This window comes from Sebastes fasciatus, chromosome 13 (genome assembly GCF_043250625.1).
Source record: "Sebastes fasciatus isolate fSebFas1 chromosome 13, fSebFas1.pri, whole genome shotgun sequence".
Taxonomy (NCBI): Eukaryota; Metazoa; Chordata; class Actinopteri; order Perciformes; family Sebastidae; genus Sebastes; species Sebastes fasciatus.
Genome location: NC_133807.1, coordinates 15,418,538 through 15,437,051, shown reverse-complemented (window position 1 = coordinate 15,437,051; position 18,514 = coordinate 15,418,538). Strand labels below are relative to the sequence as shown.

General features: G+C 40.7%; 2 protein-coding genes across 2 annotated transcripts; one reads left to right on the top strand and one right to left on the bottom strand.

The window, feature by feature from the left end:
• Positions 1 to 1,866: 1,866 nt before the first annotated feature.
• On the bottom strand, positions 1,867 to 7,242 carry rnf25 (ring finger protein 25). Its single transcript, XM_074655774.1, has 10 exons — positions 7,007 to 7,242; positions 6,668 to 6,739; positions 5,368 to 5,464; positions 5,026 to 5,093; positions 4,854 to 4,923; positions 4,630 to 4,701; positions 4,233 to 4,379; positions 4,056 to 4,145; positions 3,803 to 3,940; positions 1,867 to 2,779 (listed from the first exon to the last, which is right to left on the bottom strand). The coding sequence occupies exons 1-10, from the start codon at positions 7,021 to 7,023 to the stop codon at positions 2,096 to 2,098; spliced, it is 1,455 nt and encodes a 484-aa protein (XP_074511875.1). The 5' UTR covers positions 7,024 to 7,242; the 3' UTR covers positions 1,867 to 2,095.
• A 1,989-nt stretch (positions 7,243 to 9,231) lies between these two features.
• Positions 9,232 to 17,202, top strand: anapc2 (anaphase promoting complex subunit 2). Its single transcript, XM_074655776.1, has 14 exons — positions 9,232 to 9,586; positions 10,453 to 10,705; positions 10,812 to 11,133; positions 11,367 to 11,499; positions 11,601 to 11,862; positions 12,039 to 12,158; positions 12,270 to 12,387; positions 12,618 to 12,796; positions 13,492 to 13,633; positions 14,065 to 14,140; positions 14,494 to 14,697; positions 15,141 to 15,273; positions 15,548 to 15,789; positions 15,901 to 17,202. Exons 1-14 carry the CDS (start codon positions 9,482 to 9,484, stop codon positions 16,108 to 16,110), a joined length of 2,499 nt encoding a protein of 832 aa, XP_074511877.1. The 5' UTR covers positions 9,232 to 9,481; the 3' UTR covers positions 16,111 to 17,202.
• The last annotated feature ends 1,312 nt before the right edge of the window (positions 17,203 to 18,514 follow it).

The window sequence follows — 18,514 nt, the reverse complement described above, 5'->3', positions numbered from 1 at the left end:
CAAGCATTTCTGATTCTTACAAACAGTCCCTTTAATTCAAGGCAGAATGATAGGACGATCTTCTCTGCGCCACTGGCACTCCATGCACTGACTGTGACTGAATGTTGTGTTAATGACATCCGTGCGACCAATCAAGTGATGAACAGACAAGCATAATTACCATCAAGCAGGGAAGGGCGGTGCGCTGACGGTCTGCAGGTACAGAGCAGGAGGGAAAGGAAGAGAGAAAGAGAGAGAGGAGTGCGGTGCGCGAATAGCAGACAAGATGAGTGACAGTCGGAAACGAAGCAGCATGTAAAATGATGGTATTCTGGAAATGATAAGGTTTAGTATAACTAAATTGAATAATTTCAGTTATATATGTGCACACATACTAATCATAGGTCAAAACAGCGCTAAATTTGGCTGAATTATAAAAGACAGAAGTGGTCAAATGAAGAGCCGTTTTGGAGCCGAAAGAGCCGGCTCTTCTTGGTGAGCTGAGCCAAATGATCTGGCTCACTAAAAAGAGCCGGAATTCCCATCACTAATGGTTAAAAAGAGACAGCCTCGGTAGTGGCTGGCTAGAAGGGAGACAGCAAACTGGGGGGACTCTCGCGAGATTGTCAATGCCTCGAATGGTTAAGGTTAGGATTGGTCGTCGGCTAGTGAGTCTCGCGTGAGTTGTTTGAAGCTCTAAGATGATCAGATCTTGCAATTTGCGGGCTCCCTTCTCGACACGACCGAACGCCTCCCTTTAAAACATAATCTTTTTATCCATCACCCTATTAAACACCATCCTTTTATCCATCATTCTTTTACTTCTATCCATCTACCTATTTAAAATTAGTTTACTTTATTTTCTCTTATTCTTTTTAATCTTGCCTTAATTTGATTTGCACCCTGACTGACAGCCAGCCACCCCCACCACACTGTACACAGTCACATGATATTGATCTTGCCCAGTTATGTTGGCTTTTTTAAAGTTTTATTTATTTATTCTTTTTTTCTCTCCATTTTGTTTTATCCATATTTCATTTTATTTTTGTTATGAGTAAAATGAATAAAAAAATGAATATATATATATATATAAAGAATAAAACCAAGAAAAGAAAGGAAAAAAAAAAAAAAACTCAACTGGCCGGGCATGGGCCATGCTGCCTCAACACCAACTGGGCTCCTTCTCCATCTCCTCACTCCAATGATTGCATATGGATAGAAAAGGGCAAAAGCCCTGAGCTATCAAACCAGGCTCACGAATTTACGATACGATACATTACGATACGATGCAATACTGTACGAACGCCTCCCTCTCGCTCCCTCCCCTCCAAGGATGAGCCTGCTTCAACGTTCAACAATTACATCTCCCATGAGTCTTCTTATCACCACGTTGATTGAATATTTGTTTTACAATAGTAATCATGATTTATTATTATTATTATTATTATCATCATTATAATAATGATGATGAATTAACATGTAAGCAGCATTTTGATTTTGCAGCTAGCAAAGGTGGAACTGCTTTACCTGTTTCATGTACTGTTGGGTGGTTCCATTTACTGTGTAACAATGCATTGTATTTTATAAGCTCATTATAGCTTTTCAAATTTAGCATCTACAAAGTTACCAGTAACTATAGCTGTTAGATACAAATGTTCAATATTTCTCTGTTAATAATTGTAGTGGAATTAAAGGTATAAACTGGCCCCACCAGGCCCCAGTGCCCTATGTCCCATGGGACTTTGGCCGGTGTATTGCTAACATTTCCTGCAAAATTGCTTCAAATTACAGCATCATTGACAATAAAGAGATATATTAAAGCTGCAACAGTCAGTGTAACTGAACCTTATTTATAAAAAAAGAAATACAGGAAATACTGCAACACACTGAGATCCACAGAAAATTTAATTTGTAGTTCTTTCAAGTCATATTGCACCACAACAAAAAGCAACATCCATCTGTATCTGATATTAGTGTGTATGAAAGTGCATACCAGCAATGTACAGGAGGAAAGGATACTAGAGTAAATGTTGTTTCTGGTGCAGGGCTTTAATCTACGCAAACTGATAATGGAGGCACACATACATTTGTTCATTGGCCCTCCTGTTGCCCTTTGTCATAGCACCTCCTCTCTTCCCCTCTCTCTCTCCACCACCTTGTGTTGGAAGCCCCTGCTGTGACCCCGGCGGGGCCCCCCTCCTCTGCTGTACGGGTTATTGGGCCCTCCCCTGCTTCTCGAAGATCGGCCATCCCAGTGATAGCGTGCCGTCCCGGGGGCCCCGGTGTCAGGGACGGATCGGTGAGGACCCCTTCTCCTTCCATGGTGACCATGACCGCCTGCAGGGTCTGCAGCATCTTTTGGGCATTCAGTTTCCACAGCTGCCTGGCACACCGGCTGGTCGTCTGGAGACACCAGGGTCTCTTGTTGCTCTGTGTTGACACCCCTGCCTGTCTTAGACTGACATAATTCTACATTTACTTGCACCTGTTGCCCATGGTTACCCTGAGCTTTGGCTTTTATTGGTCCTTCAGTGCAGTCTGAGGACAGAGACAGTTTGTCCAGGTGCTCTGTGATGGGGGCGGCTCTCCGGTGTTGCGGTCGGGACCTGCCTCCTCTCCTCGGCCCCCTTGCCTGGTTCTGACGCCTATGGCCGTGGCCGCCTCTGCAGTGGGACAGTCCAGGAACAAACTGGTCCGCTCTGACGCCAGTTTCATAAGAGGAAACATTAGAGGCAGAGAGCACCGGGGGGCCGGGAGAGACATCTGTGTCAAGGTTTCCGTTTTCAGCAGCAGGTGGAGTCTGTGGGAGTTGACAGGTATCACTGTGAATGTTTTGTATAACATTATATAGGAACAGTGTTAATAAGTCAGCACTAGAGTTATATTAGTGAAAAAACGTATCCTCATGCAACGGTCCGTACGATATCTTACAAAAAGTTATTCCTCATTTTCCTACGAATGTCCAGCAACATGTGACGCATGTGTCAATTCCCGCTCCAGTCTTTTCAAAATAAAAACTACTTAGTTAGGTTTAGGAAAAGGTCGTGGTTTAGGTTAAAATAACTGCGGAATTAGTGTAACGTAAGTATGGAAATTACGTGACAAATATATTAACGTCGACTTCTGGTTTCACACGTGACATGAACTCCGGTCTCCTGGGTAAAAGTCTAGTGTTTTTGACCCACCCATCCATCCCGACCTCCTCCCTACGCGGCATTTATCACTCTTCATACTGGTTCACGATTACTCAACGTGGATTACATATGAATTTATTTTGTGGCATATATATAAATTACAATGCATTACTTTTCGTAGGTTTAGCTACGAACGGTGTATGAGAACAGCCTGTCAGTTCGCAGCCTTATTTGCAGAAAGGTGGACAACATTCCACTGTCCAACAGTGTAAGCTGGCAGCTTCAGAGGCAGCTCTGTGTAGGAGTGTGCGTTCAGTCGCACGCCATAGCCTACTTCTTGCCTTGCTTTCAACAACATCAAGCTCACTCTGGCCTGCACTCTCTCACACTCTGCTGCTTGTATGACCAATTTATTTTTAGAAATTCTGAATTTTATATTTTGGAAAAACAAAATATGGCCAATAGTCTGGAAACAGAAATGTTTTTCTATACTGTCTTTTCTTTTATCCAGACCTGGAAATTACTAAAATCAAATTCCATACTGCGTAGGAACCCTGTTCTGAACACTTCAATCTAGATTTGTCAGATGCAATCAAAAGAAAAAAAATCATAGACAACTTTTACTTATACAGATGTCAGGTATGGTTTGCAGTCTAGATTTGACTATATCATTTCTGATTCATTCTTACCTCATTGGTATGGATGAAAAAGCGATTTGATTCCACCTCCGGGTCAATGATCCCACCTTTAGACCTCTGTCTTTCCAAAAGCTTCTGGAGTTCACACCACTTCTGTTGAAAATGTGAACCAATCGCTGCTTCGTCCAGCTGAGTGAAAAAAACACAAAGCCTTTCTATGTTTATTCTTGACCTTGGAAACAGTCTCTAATGGACCTTGAGACGGTTTCTATTGGTAAAACTGTGCATTAGAAGATGAAGTTACCTCAGGCAGCAGGGGTGCAGGAGAACACAGAAGCTGATCCACATCATATGTTAGAGGCTCTCTACACACCGGACACACCACAGTCAGCTCCTATGAGAAGAGTCAGTGATGAAATAGCTTATAAAAGAAGGACACTGAAATACTGTTTTGACCAGAACTCTTAAGCTGATATCTGACCTGATAGTCTGTTCTCTCTCTCGTCTTGTCCTCCTTCAACTCCTTCTCCCTCTGGCGGAGCTCCCTCTCTGAGTGGCTGGCGTAGCGGCCGAGGCAGTGGGAGTGGAAGTAGTGGTAGCAGTTTGTCTTGGAGAACGTCTCTCCTTCCTGAAGACAGCCGGACACAAAGAAGCATGAATGGTTTTGCAGATTTTAGGAACATTTCTGGAAACATCTACAGATAAGACACTGTTTAATCTTGCATTAGACTTTAATGTAAAACAAAAGTGAGAAAATGATGCTAAAGCTTTCAGAGATTAAAAAGGCCGATAAAAAAACTGATTTCCAAAATGTTTCTCTTTGTTATAGAGGGACTGATGGGACAGAAGACAATGGGACAGATGGGGAAACAGCGTACCTTAAAGCCATAGAGGCAAATGACACAGTTTCCATGAGGAATATTGCTTTCAGTCAGGATTTCTTTAGCTTTCTGGAGGTGAAAAAACAAAGTAGAACAGTTAGAAACATGAATTTAAGCAGCAGTACTGCTCATCATTACCTAAATGTATTAATTAACTAGATATCCACTGAAATCATCATATTCTTAAATAATATATTTTTAAAAGCACTGTACATAGTGACCTCAATGAGCTGATACAACACAGGTGAACCCAGACAGGACTGAGCCTCCAACTGAAGACACTTTTGGACACTAAGAGAAAGGGGTTGCACATGATTACAGGGTTTTCCACAAAATATGAAAACATTTCCTGAGCAGAGTGAGTCTAATCAGTCCACAGCTTCAGTTCAATACCTGCTGATCTTGTCATCAGAAAGCCCCCGTGGGTTATGAATGGAGATGGCTGGAGAAGACGAGGGATACTAAGACAGGGAAGACAGAGTCAAACTTTTATTATATTCATTAATATTTCCTTATCAAGTGAGTTGAGCTTTAAAGTACAAGTATTCTCTGCAGTTGAATGAGAAAGTTGAATAAGAAAGGCCCCAGGATGAAGCTGATAAATTCTAAATCCTTTACGATACAAGTCATGAAGACAAAATGTTGGCACCGTTGTATCAGTAAACCACATCACAACACAGAGACTGAGATATTGTAACTCAAACTGGGAGCAGGATAAAATCATGGAGAGCGCACCTGCTGATCGAGGGTCAAAGTCAGGGTGAGTCGAACAAACTGGGAGACAGAGTCCTCTGCGGTGGACGGGTACAGGACCAGGCTCACCTCCCAGCCCCTGGAGGACACAACACACCAGAGGCTTTAAAAACAGAGCCAGACACTGGAGCCAAAGGACACTGTAAGTCTTAAAAATCAGAAGTGTCATCAGATATCGATATATATTGCAAATTTCCCCACTGTGGGACTAATTAAGGAATATCTTATCTTATCAACAAGGCTGATGCAACAACACAGCATGTCACCGCCCGACAGGCAACGCAAACCATTTGCTCTGTGCAGACACTCTTTGCCAAACTCCATTCAAAAATATGTGAATTTAATGCTTCCTTGGTCATGTGCAAAAACACGACATTACAGAAAATGTTTAAAGATCTTTAATCTACTACTACTATGATCTACTAATACATCTCTGTGAAAATACTCCACTGCAAGTAAAAGTCATTCAAGAAAGTTATCAGCAAAATGTACTTAAAGTAGTTAAAGTAAGAGTACTCACTGTGCTGGTAAATGTTACCTTTCAGTGTTTTACCATTCTATATGTTTCTGGATTAATATTACTGCTGCATTTATTTATTCATTATTATCATTATTTTTTGTTCTTCTATTTTTATATATATATATATATATATATATATATATATATATGTGTGTGTGTGTGTGTGTGTGTGTATGTTTATATGTATATATATGTATTTTATTTTTTTTCTCTTCTTCTTATTATTTCATGACTTATTTGCGGATACTCTCCCTGTGTTGTATTCTCGACAATTTGAATGTTATGTATCCATGATTGAGAATCAGTTAGGTCTTTTGTGGCCAGCTGTGGCTGTCTGTGTGTATGTTGTTGTCAGGTATGATTGATTGATGTGTTGTGTCAGGGGTGAGTGTTGTTTAGAAACACAAAAAGGAACTTTCCCTGTATAGTGACTGTTCTATTGATTATTGACAATTCATAAAAAGACCTTTGAAAGCATATTACTGCTGCATTAATGTGTATGTTGCATTTTAACTCCTATATAATCCTGTTGGCTCTTTAAAGAGTCATAAAAACAGACTGTTTGCAGCTTTGTGACGATGCATGCTGCAGCTGATCCAAGAGGCTTTTTAAAGAGTTTATTTAGCTGAAGGAGGATTTTCTCAACACAGTTTATCACAAACATTCAACACATCTGGTTTTCACTGACATGTGGCAGAGTAGAAGTAGTTACTGTAAAGCAACCAAAGCTAATGAAGCAAAGTCATGTCATAGTTTGCTCACCCATCTTCTTCCCTGTTGACCAGCAGTTCATCCAGATAGATGGACTGCAGCACCTCGATCTCAGACAGCACACTGCGGAGGAAACACATATATTGGTTACCTTGTGGGCTGCCTTTATGTTCTGTTGTATAATGACAGGTTAACGGTCACACACATCGAGCTAGCGTTAGCATTGTTAGCTCACTGTGTTGCTAGTTAGCTACATCAGCTAGCAACCTGGTAACGTCACATTTAATCAGATTGTCCTCAGAGCACATTAACCTTCACTGAATAAACAATCTGTACATCAAATATCATGAGTATCATGAAATGTGTTCGGGGTTTAAATCGGAAACTCACTCGTACTCGGCTGCCATGGTGGTTGTTTCTGTTAGCTACTGAGCTAGCTACTACTAAACACTGATGAGGCTCTGAGCCTTCAAAATAAAAGTGTCCCGGCCGGCAAGAGATATGGAATTCAACACGCTAAAAGAAAAACCACGTAGCCACACAACAAGCTGTACCTATATTGCGTCTGCTACTAGCGTAACATCTCTATTCGTGTAGGCAAAGGACGTATCTATACTGGTGAACTAATTTGAAGCTTTTATTTTGAATATTTACCGGAAGTATCAGCATACTGTTATGTTCCTGATTATGTCTGACTTGATGGTGTTCATCGCCCTCCAGAGGACACAGTGTGCATCACTACAACATAATATGCTTTAGGGATAATAATAATAATAATAATAATAATAATAATAATAATAATAATAATAATAATAATAATAATAATAATAATAATGATAAAATAATAATAATAATAGTAATAATAATAATAATAATAATAAAATAATAAAAATATAATGATCATAACAATAATAATAATAACAGTAAAAATAACAATAAATAATAATAATTACTATTATTATTATTTATTATTATTATTATTATTATTATTATTATTATTATTATTATTATAACTAACTAAAATAAAATAATAATAATAATCCTAATAATTAAATTCTCTCCATTATTCCTGTTGCCCTTAAGTAATTAATTAGAAGATTGTGTACTTTCTTAGAATATATCATGTTTAATATAAATATAATATATGAGTGTCTTAAATTATAGTGTAAATAGAAAACAGTAGTTAGTGAAATAAATGACAAATTCAAGATGCAAGAAAGTGACGAGAGGGATCACTTACAATCCTGATGCTTCCAGTGTGTAACTACATTTATTGTAAAACCTTTATTTTGTGTGTTAACCGGAAGTGTGACTGTATTTAACATGTCTAGCTTGGTGGTGGTGGAGTGACGTAGTTCCTCACTGTGGCCGCTAGAGGGCGTAAATAGTCCTGATTATAAATACACACAAATCACTATCATGTCTGCTTCGACCAGGGGTCAGCATGTTTAGACCAGGGGTCTCTAAGCAACCTGCAGCTCTCGAGCCACATGAGGCTCTTTAGCTCCTCTCCAGTGGCTCCTGTGGATTCATAAAAAAAATTGTGAAAATTAATAACTGTTCTTTTGTTTACATTTTCTCTTTGGTACAACGGTACGACAGAGTATTAGGGCCACATTGAGGGAAAATAATAAATCTGAGATTTCGAGAATAAAGTCATAGGTTTACAAGAAAAAAGTCGTAATATTATGACAAAAAAGTTGTAATATTACAAGAAAAAAATCGGAACTTTACAAGAAAAAAATATTATGTAATATTATGAGAATAAAGTCATAATATTAGTATATATATATATATATATATATATATATATATATATATAGTAGTAGTCATTTTACGTGTTATTTTCTTTTTTTCTCTTAAAGTGATGACTTAATTCTCGTAAAGTTACGACTTTTTTCTCGCAGTTACAACTTTTTTCTCACAAAGTTGCGACTTTTTTCTTGTAATATTACGACTTTTTTTTTAATAAAGTTATGACTTTATTCTCGTAATATTACGACTTTTTTTCTTGTAAAGTTCCGATTTTTTTCTTGTAATATTACAACTTTTTTGTCATAAAGTTATGATTTTTTTCTTGTAATATTAAGACTTTTTTTCTTGTAAAGTTATGACTTTTTTCTCGTAATATTAAAAAAAAAAATCTTGTCAAGTTACAATTTTTTTCTCATAATATTACGACTTTTTTCTCGTAAAGTTATGACTTTATTCTCGCAATATTACGACTTCTTTTCTTGTAAAGTTAAAAAAATTTTCTCATAATATTACAACTTTTTTGTCGTAAAGTTATGATTTTTTTCTCGTAATATTATGACTTTATTCTTGTAAAGTTATAACTTTATTCTCGCAAAGTTGCGACTTTTTTCTTGTAATATTACGACTTTTTTTCTCGTAAATTTATGACCACAAATTTGAATGTGTTGTAGTTCCTAAATATATATTTTAATGCAACCATCCATCATTAAAATTTAAACACACTCAGTTGTCAAGTTCACCAGTATTAGAGATAGACACAAAATCACTTCCTGTGAACCTTCAAAATAAAACGAGGCGAGGAACTGCAGTTGCCTAGTTACTGTGGAGGGGAGGTAGCGCACAGTTTGCCGGAAATTCATTAGTAGAAGAAGACGAAGAAGAAGAAAACCCGCGCTACGAAAGCAACAACTATGAAACATTATTTCACATTAATAACAGAAGAGTTTCACTGAAATGAGCAAATATAGTTTTTGGACGTTAATAATAATACATCTGAGACATAATGCGTTGTTGTACACAGACGCCTGCGACGTTATAACACGACCAAACACACCCAAAGTTTAAATGTGGTATTCTCTCTAGCTAGTTCGCTGCTTCTGAAGAAAGCCAATGGAAATGGAGGAAATCGCGATGGAATCGGACTCAGCCGAGATGTCTGGATCCTTACCACAACAAGGGGTTTCTGATGCTTGGGAAAATGTCTCTGCAGCTCTGGTGAGTGGGCTTTATCACTGGACTCTTGTGGCCAAATGACACACGTTCAACATGGAAGTGAACCGAGTACGCCGAACTCCATTCACATATTTCAGGATTTAATGTTTTCTTGCTTGTAGCATTGTTTCATACTTTTGGGACATAATGTAGGACAAGTTAATCATTAGTAGGGGTGTTCGGCTAAATTCGGCATACATGTTACTCTGTCTTCTTTATTTTTTTTTGCCTTGTCTTTGTCTTCCTGTTGCTGTTTTTAATATGTCTGTATAGTCTACATACAATAAGACAGTTAACTCTGATTCAGGTCCAGGTCTGGAGTTAAAGTCAACCACTTTCAGGTGGCTCCATCACCTGGCAAACACACTTTGAGAAGTGTCCAGTGTATGAAATGTCTTTGGCCTTTCATCTAATTTTTTGTCATTTAAAAAAAAAAAAAAAATTTATTTATTTATTTGCACATATATAAAACTGCACAAAATTCAGTCAATGAAAAAAAAACAGAAATGTGTCAGGAGAGGTCAAGAAGCCACAGGCTTACACAAAGGACCTCCCCCCAACCCCAGGAGAAAAAAACCCAATAACAAAAAAGGAAGAAAGATCTAAACTAACATAATCTTAAAAATACAACAAAAGTTAAACAACAACAAGAAGTACACAAAATGTGCAAAAAAACCTAACCAAACAGTGGAAAACAATCCAATAAAAACAATGGTTTACATACAAAAAACAGTACAGAAGAAAAGAAAATATATCTAAACACATGAGATAAGCATGGACAGTTTAGTAGATGTATAGATATCAGATTGCATCCTACAGCCCTGCAGTGTCTGTGAGAACACATTACATATCTTGGTCTATTTTTCTAGATGTCTCCTCCTGGCTGCTCGGTGATGGAGCAGAGCCTCTCGGACTCTTTGGCCCTGCTGTGTAGTCAGGGTCTGGGCCGGCTGCTGGGCGGCTGGCTGCTGGAGACTTTGCAGATGCGTCTATCTTCCTCTGTGGTACCCGAGTTCTGGTCCGGACTCAAACAGCCGGAGAATGAGCTGGAGGAGAGAGGCAGGGCCTGGGTTCTCCTCACCACCTTTCGGACTCTGTTAGGCCAACTGGAACCTTTTCTGGGCAAGTGGAAAAAAATATAATGAGCAGTACTGATTACTGGAGTTCTTTGTTTATGCGAGGGGTTAGTGACATTATTCAAACATCTCCCTCTTCCTCCTCCTCCTAGGTGGTCTGGAGAGGCTGGGGACGTGGCAGGACGAGGGTCGTGGTAATCTCTGTGGTCCGGGACCCGGGGGACTGCAGGAGCGGGCCTTCACCATCATCAGGGCCCTCCTCCTCTTCTCCCCCTCGCCTGTTCTCCAGGAGAGAGTGCTGGAGTTTTACAGCAGGACCTTCTCCGTCTATATGCACCAGGAGGGGCAGGCCGAGGACGGGGCCGAGGTTCCAGACGGCCCAGATCGAGGGGTCTGTCCGGGCTGTGCGGTCCCAACACAGCAGTGCTGGTGTAAGGAGGCTCTGGAGCAGCTGCAGGAGCTCAGCCACATACTGTGAGTGGACAAATAACACACTGCTGACCAATGCACACGCCCTTTAGCTATACGAGGTACTGAGAGACGGACTTACACATTGTTGGTTTGGGATGAGAAGAAGAAAAATACAGAATAACATCAGCCTTATACTTATACAACCCTTTTTTCAATCAGATATGACACAATGCATGTCATGTATGTGTTATTTGCTTCATATGAGGATGAATGGTTGATTTATTTTTACGTTGTAGTTCTAAACTGCAGCTGCTGGAGTGGGTGAGCTCCGAGGCCGTCACCTCTATCCTCCACAAGCTCATCGAGCAGCGAATGGAGCAGCACTGCAGGGGCGAATACGAACGCTCTTTCCTGCTGGAGTTCCAGGAGGTAAAACATCCGCCATCAGTGAATGATAACGTAAAGTCTGAATCCATCATTAGCTGTTGGCTATTAAGTGTTTCCATTTTGATTATGTTTTGTGTGAGCAGTGGCTGGAGCTGGTGCTGGGCTGGCTGAGCAAAGTGTTTGCAAGCGAGGCAGACAGAGACGGTCTGGTTCCTGCTCCCAGCGCTCCCAGCGCTCCCAGCGCTCCCAGCGCTCCCAGCGCTCCCAGCGCTCCCAGCGCTCCCGGCATCCAGGCCGGCCAGCCTGGCAGCTCCGTCCTGAAGCAGTGGAGATGTCACATGCACCAGTTCTTCTGCAGGATCTACGTCAACATGAGGATCGAGGAGCTCTTCAGTATAATCAGAGGTGAGAGAGAAATACATCCTGTACTCATCTGAAATGAACCTGCTGGTGTGTGACCTCTGTCGACCTAAAATCAGGGAACTGTAGTTGAGTGAGGAACTAACACTACATTTAGATTCACAAGCGTGGGTTGCCTGACTTTTCTTGTGCTTATTTTGATGTGTCCCATCTCTCTTTAGATTTCCCAGAATCTAAAGCAGCCATTGAAGATCTGAAGTTCTGCCTGGAAAGAACCAACCAGAGACAGCAGCTCCTCACCTCGTTAAAATCTGCTTTTGAGAGTCGTCTGCTGCATCCAGGTGAGCTGGCGGCTGGAATGAAAGTAATGGTACAGTATTTGTTTAGTGATAACGCAGCAGAACATGAAGATATTTTAATTATTCTGTGCTGGTTGTACCGTTCATTCTCAGGAGTTCACACATCTGACATCCTCACGGTTTACATCTCAGCCATCAAGGCCCTCAGAGAGCTCGACCCATCCATGGTCATCCTGCAGGTTGCCTGCCAACCAATCCGCAAGTACCTCAGGTGAAACATGATCTTTTTAATGTAAGTTTAAATTGTATATATATAGTGATATATGTTGTGGTCATTTCTATAATCCTGCTTGATATGAAATGAATCCGTTTCTGGCTGATATCGTTTGTCTTTGTGCTCTAGTTTGGTAACAAACTTAAAACAAGCAGATAAAATAAGGAGGCTACTTTTCCAATCACTACGGTTGAGTTTGGTTGAATCGTCTCTGTGGTGTGTTTAAGGACCCGCGAGGACACGGTGAGGCAGATCGTGGCCGGTCTGACTGGAGACGCTGAGGGCTGCACAGACTTGGCCTCCGAGCTGTCCAGAGGAGACCCGGTGACTCTGGAGATGCAGGACAGTGATGAAGAAGGCAACGACCCAGAGGACTGGACTCCAGACCCGACGGACGCCGTCCCTGGTCAGTAAACGCATCATTTGTTATTTCTATGGCCGTCAATCGATGAAAATATTTAATCGTGATTAATCGCAAATTAATCAGCAATTTTTTATCTGTTCAAAATGTACCTTAAAGGGAGATTTGTCAAGTATTTAATACTCTTATCAACATGGGAGTGGGCAAATATGCTGCTTTATGCAAAAGTATGTCTATATTTATTACTGGAAATCAATTACCAACACAAAACAATGACAAATATTGTCCGGAAACCCTCACAGGTACTGCATTTAGCAAACTCAAGCCCAAAAGGCAACAATAGAACCCATTTTCATTCACATTTTGAGGTCAGAGGTCAAGGGACCCTTTGAAAATGGCCACGCCAGTTTGTCCTCGTCAAAATTGATCATACGTTTGGAGCGTTATTTAACCTCCTTCGAGACAAGTTAGCATGACATGGTTGGCACCAGTGGATCATATGATGCCAGTATCTTCACTGTAGCTTTAAAACCTAGCCTGCTACAAAATATATATTTTTTAATTTTACGCATTAATGCAAGTTGCGTTAATGTCTTAAAGAAATTAGTGGCGCTAAAACGAATTTGCGTTAACGTGTTATTATTGCGTTAACTTTGACAGCCCTTGTTATTTCTGCTGTTTGTACTCGCTGTTCCCTGTTTGGTGTTGGATTTTACTGAGAGTCAAATGCTTTTTTTCAGATAAGATGGGCTCGAAACGTCGTTCGTCAGACATCATCAGCCTGCTGGTCAGTATCTACGGCAGTAAGGACATCTTCATAGATGAATACAGAGCCGTGCTGGCCGACAGACTGCTGCACCAACTCAACTACAACACCGCCAGGTACAACTGAACAAACACACTAACACTAAAGGGCCAGGTTTTCTCTTCTTTGTTTTCCCGTATATATAACCAAATTTAGTACATAAATGAGTATATACCACTATCCCACATACACACAAAACAAAGTCCTCATCCCTCCCAACCATCACAAAACAAAAGCAGCTAAATAAAAGAAACATAGAGACAATGTGCTACAAAATGTTGCCAACGGTACCAGAGCGTTCACAAATATCTGAGTTTCCAAGTCGTAATTATGACTTGTGTGTTATTTACAAGTTGGAAACGGGTAATTACTATAACTCCGATATGACACGATCATTTTGGATCATTTCAGCAGCGTTGGTGTATTTTGAGTCTGATTGTAGGCGGTGTCCAAAATGTCCCCGTCTGCTGCTCTTTATAAAGTCCTGTCCTCTGTTTTGTGTTTGCAGGGAAATTCGTAACGTGGAGCTGCTGAAGCTCCGGTTTGGGGATTCTCACATGCATTACTGCGAGGTCATGCTGAAGGTAAACACTGCTATAGTCACTTTAGTCCCCGTTAAAGAGTCCAACGTGAAACATGCATACAACAAAGATAGTAATCATATCACATCCATACATGGTCAGTAGTAAACGGCTATTAAATAATAATAACAACAACAACGTTTTGTTTTTTTATCACGCTTGTATTGGATCGGTACTTGGTATCGGCCGAAACCGCAAGTTCAGGTATCAGAATCGGTATTGGGAAGGAAAAAATGGTATCGGAACATGACCCAACGATTAATCTAAACAAAAGTAACTAGATTAATTGATAATGAAAATAATCATTAGTCAGCCCTAACCCACACACACATCCCTTCCTTCTGTCTCCTGTCCAGGACATGGCGGACTCTCGGAGGATCAACAGTAACATCCGCGAGGAGGAATCGAGGCTGAGCGAGGAGGAGCAGCTGCCGCTATCCCTGTCGTCTATCATCTTGTCCTCCGAGTTCTGGCCTCCACTCAAGGAGGAGAAGCTGGAGCTCCCTCCGCTCGTCTGCCAGGCCATGGAGGCCTACACACACCGCTACGAGAAACTCAAGGTGGAGTTCACCTTGCTGAATATTTTCCAAATTGTATCATCACTTTTTAGTTGTGGTGTTTCTCAGAGTGGTTGTATGAGCTACTTCTCCATAGTCAGTGTATAACCTACAGTAGATGGAGTTTGGAGAAACAGACAGGAGTACCAGCACGGGAGAAAAGCAATGTACTGCTGTGGACAGGGCAGTTAGTTTGTGTTATTGTGTGACTTTTGTGTTTTAAAAGGTTAGTTCGGATTCACCAAAGTCACACAAGAACACAAACAAACATACTGTCCTTGAACACACCACTACACATCTTTCCTTTTTTTCCTTGAGCTTATTGGCTTCTTTTTTGACTCGTTTAGCAATCAGTACATTATTAATTGTATTTTTAGACACAACATACCCATCGCTGTGCTGGTCTGGATTGAAACTTGAACAGCAGTTTGTTTTCTGTTTTTCAGGCCATGAGGACGCTGAGCTGGAAGCCTCACCTGGGCTCAGTCACTCTGGACTTGGAGCTGGAGGACCGCACCCTCACCAACCTCACCGTCTCCCCCATCCACGCTGCCATCATCCTGCACTTCCAGGAAAAAAGTACAATTTTAAACTGATTTCATTTCTTGGTTTGTTTTTCCTCCATATTTAATGGATTTATTATGTTTTGTCTGTGCACCAGAACTTTGGTAAATTAGGATCAGCTCATGTTGTCATCTTTTGGAATAAACACAAGCTGCTATTTCTTAACCTTTGTTGAATTTACAAAAAAATATAGCAGAAAACAGGATCATTTATAATATTTACATGCATTTATATACATTCCACCTCACTTCCATTCCAACTTACTGGTTGCTTATTGGTCGTTTGTCAGGTACTTGGACGCTGGAGGAGCTGAGCGGGAAGCTGGGCGCCCCGAAGGAGCTGGTGCACAGGAAGCTGGCTCTGTGGCAGCAGCACGGCGTGCTGAGGGAGGAGGCGGGAGGCCGCTACTACGTGGTGGAGACGGGCTCGTCCAAAGAGAAGATGGAGAGAGGCGTGATGCTGATCGACAGTGACGAGGAGAGAGACTCCAACACTACCACCCAGTCTGAGCAGAGGGAGGAGAAGCTGCAGGTGCCCACGACACACACACACACACACACACACACACACACACACAGTGAACAAGATGAAACCCGGCTACCTGAAGAAGCATCTTAAAACACTCGTTCTCTGTCTCCGCAGTTGTTCTGGGCCTACATCCAGGCAATGCTGACCAACCTGGACAGCATGACGCTGGACCGCATCCACTCTATGCTCCGGATGTTCGTCGCCACAGGACCCGTCGTCACGGAGATGGATGTCAACGAGCTAGAGGCCTTCCTGCAGAGGAAGGTCAGGGAGCATCAGCTGATGGTCTCTGCAGGCGTTTACAGACTCCCCAAATCCAACTGATGAAAGAGGAGCACGAGAGTGAAACAAGGAGGACAAACTGCATCCAGGTGCTTTGTGGGTAATATAGGAAAATATTCTTCTCCTCAGCTTTTGGGAAGGAACACTACTAAAATTGCTAATTGCAGCTATTAGTAAATTCCTGTTTGTTCTACAGACAGATCCTGTTTTTCAGATTAATTCTGACATCAACCCACAAGTATCAGTTGCTGAAAGAAGGAGAAATTCTTCACGGTAATCCAATAGAATTTCCACCAGCGTGTCAAACTGGATTTTCCTGTGATATAAGGCAGCATAACTTTAACCTTTCCGAGGAAAGGTTTCGTTTTCAAAATAAAAGCACTTCCACCCTCTTTAGCATCAGTTCAGACAGTGTTGATGCTGCAGCTGAAAGTGAAAGGGATAGTTGTGGTGTTTCTCAGTGGGGTTGTATGAGGTACTTATCCATAGTCGGTGTATTACTTACAGTAAATGACGGTCAGTGCGTCCCCAGCTTGGAGAAACAGACAGGAGCACCGACACCGGAGCAAAGCAATACAGTGCTGTGGACGGGTACAGCAGAAAAACAGTATTTTAGCCACCTAAAAAGAAAGGCCCGCCTAAAAACATTGATATCCGTTTAAGTGTACGCTATATTAAGATTATTATCACAGCTCTATCTTGCCGTCAGATAGCCCTTCTCCTTTCCAACGGGGAACTGAAAGTGAAACATATCTATGCTCTCAATAAACCAGCAGGCTCAGATGACCAAAACAGTGTAGATTTGTTTCACTTCAGGTTCAGTTCGCCGTCGGAAAATATTCTAAATATAGGATACACTTAAACAATCAATTTTTTTTAGGTGAGCTTTTCTTTTAGGTGGCTAAAATAAGTTTTTCTGCCGTACCCGTCCACAGCACTGTGTTGCTTTGCTCCGGTGTCAGTACTCCTGTCCTACGACCGTTATCTACTGTAAGTAATACACCTACTATGGATAAGTACCTCATACGCTTCAAAACACCCGAGCTATTACTTTAAGTTGTTGTGAGGTTTTATTGGTGTTGAACACTGATGTATAATACTGATGTATTATAATTATAAAAGCTCTTTAATGTCTCCTGTGTGTTTGTCTCAACTGAATCAACCAGGGACACATTATACCGTACAACTCATTATTTCATTTCACATTTCATTTCAGAAGCTTGTGACTAGTTTCCAGCAGTGAAGTTTAGCTGATCTACTGAGTCCACTGATTTTGGACATTTATCTGCAGTGTGAAACACAGAACACTTGATTCCTAAAGCACAGTTTCCCATATCTTTTTGCATTCTTTCTGCAGCATTTGAATCCTTTATAACGTGCAATATGGGCAGCTGATAAGAGCAACTTCCTAATAGTTCTCTTCTGGTCTGCAGCGCCAAACACGTTTCCCTCCTACTCGCACAATATGATCGGCAGCTGTCGGACTGATTCAAAGTATGTGCAGTGTGAGGAAAATGAAGAGTGGAATTGTTGGTAACATAATGCAAGTCAAAGTGAAGTCACAAGCCGCTGATGATGATGACAACCGTAAGGCACTAGTTTATAGAATGAGTTGTTGTTAAGGCCCAACTGCAGTCCTGTTGGTGGTGCAGAGGACAGTAGAAGCATTCACATCACACCCCCACACAGTTCAGTACCCGCTTCAACCAGCAGAGGATCAGTTTCACTCAGGTTTGGTACATTTACTCACAATATTGTAGTCAAGCATGAAATTGAGGTACTTGTACTTTACTTGAGTATGTCTTTTTATTCTGCTTTTTACTTCTACTCCACTACATTGTAGCAATGCAGCATTTTTACATGTAATGGAGTATTTCTACACTGAGGTATTGCTACTTTTACTTGAATAAAGGATCTAAATACTTCCTCCACCACTACTTTTAAGCTCAACTCACTGTTTCAAATCATTAACAAGCTGAAGGAAAATGTTAGGAGTTTGGGACCCTATTGGACTCTGTAACAAATTCAGGCTATCATATATGAAAATCTTTTAAAAACATTTAAAAATGTGTGTATATTTTCATTTAAAACGTCTAAAGTAACTATCCAAAATGAATAAGGACTTGCTCCTCAACCATAAGGCTTATATGCATATATTTGGTCTCATCTGAAAGGTAAGAAGCTAAGGAATAGGAATAAATTGCAAGCATACTAAACTGTATTACCATGGAGATTACAAAGGAGAAGCAATAAAGGAAAGGAACATTTTCATCATCTAGTATAAAATCTAAATTTCAAAGGTAATATCACCATTAAAACCAAGATCCCATAGACAGTATGCAACTGAATGTATTCTATTACTCTTTACTAAAACTAACTATAAATGTGTTTATTGTTTACTGGAGGTTTTACTTAAAAGAAATCGATATATTTCCATATAACCATG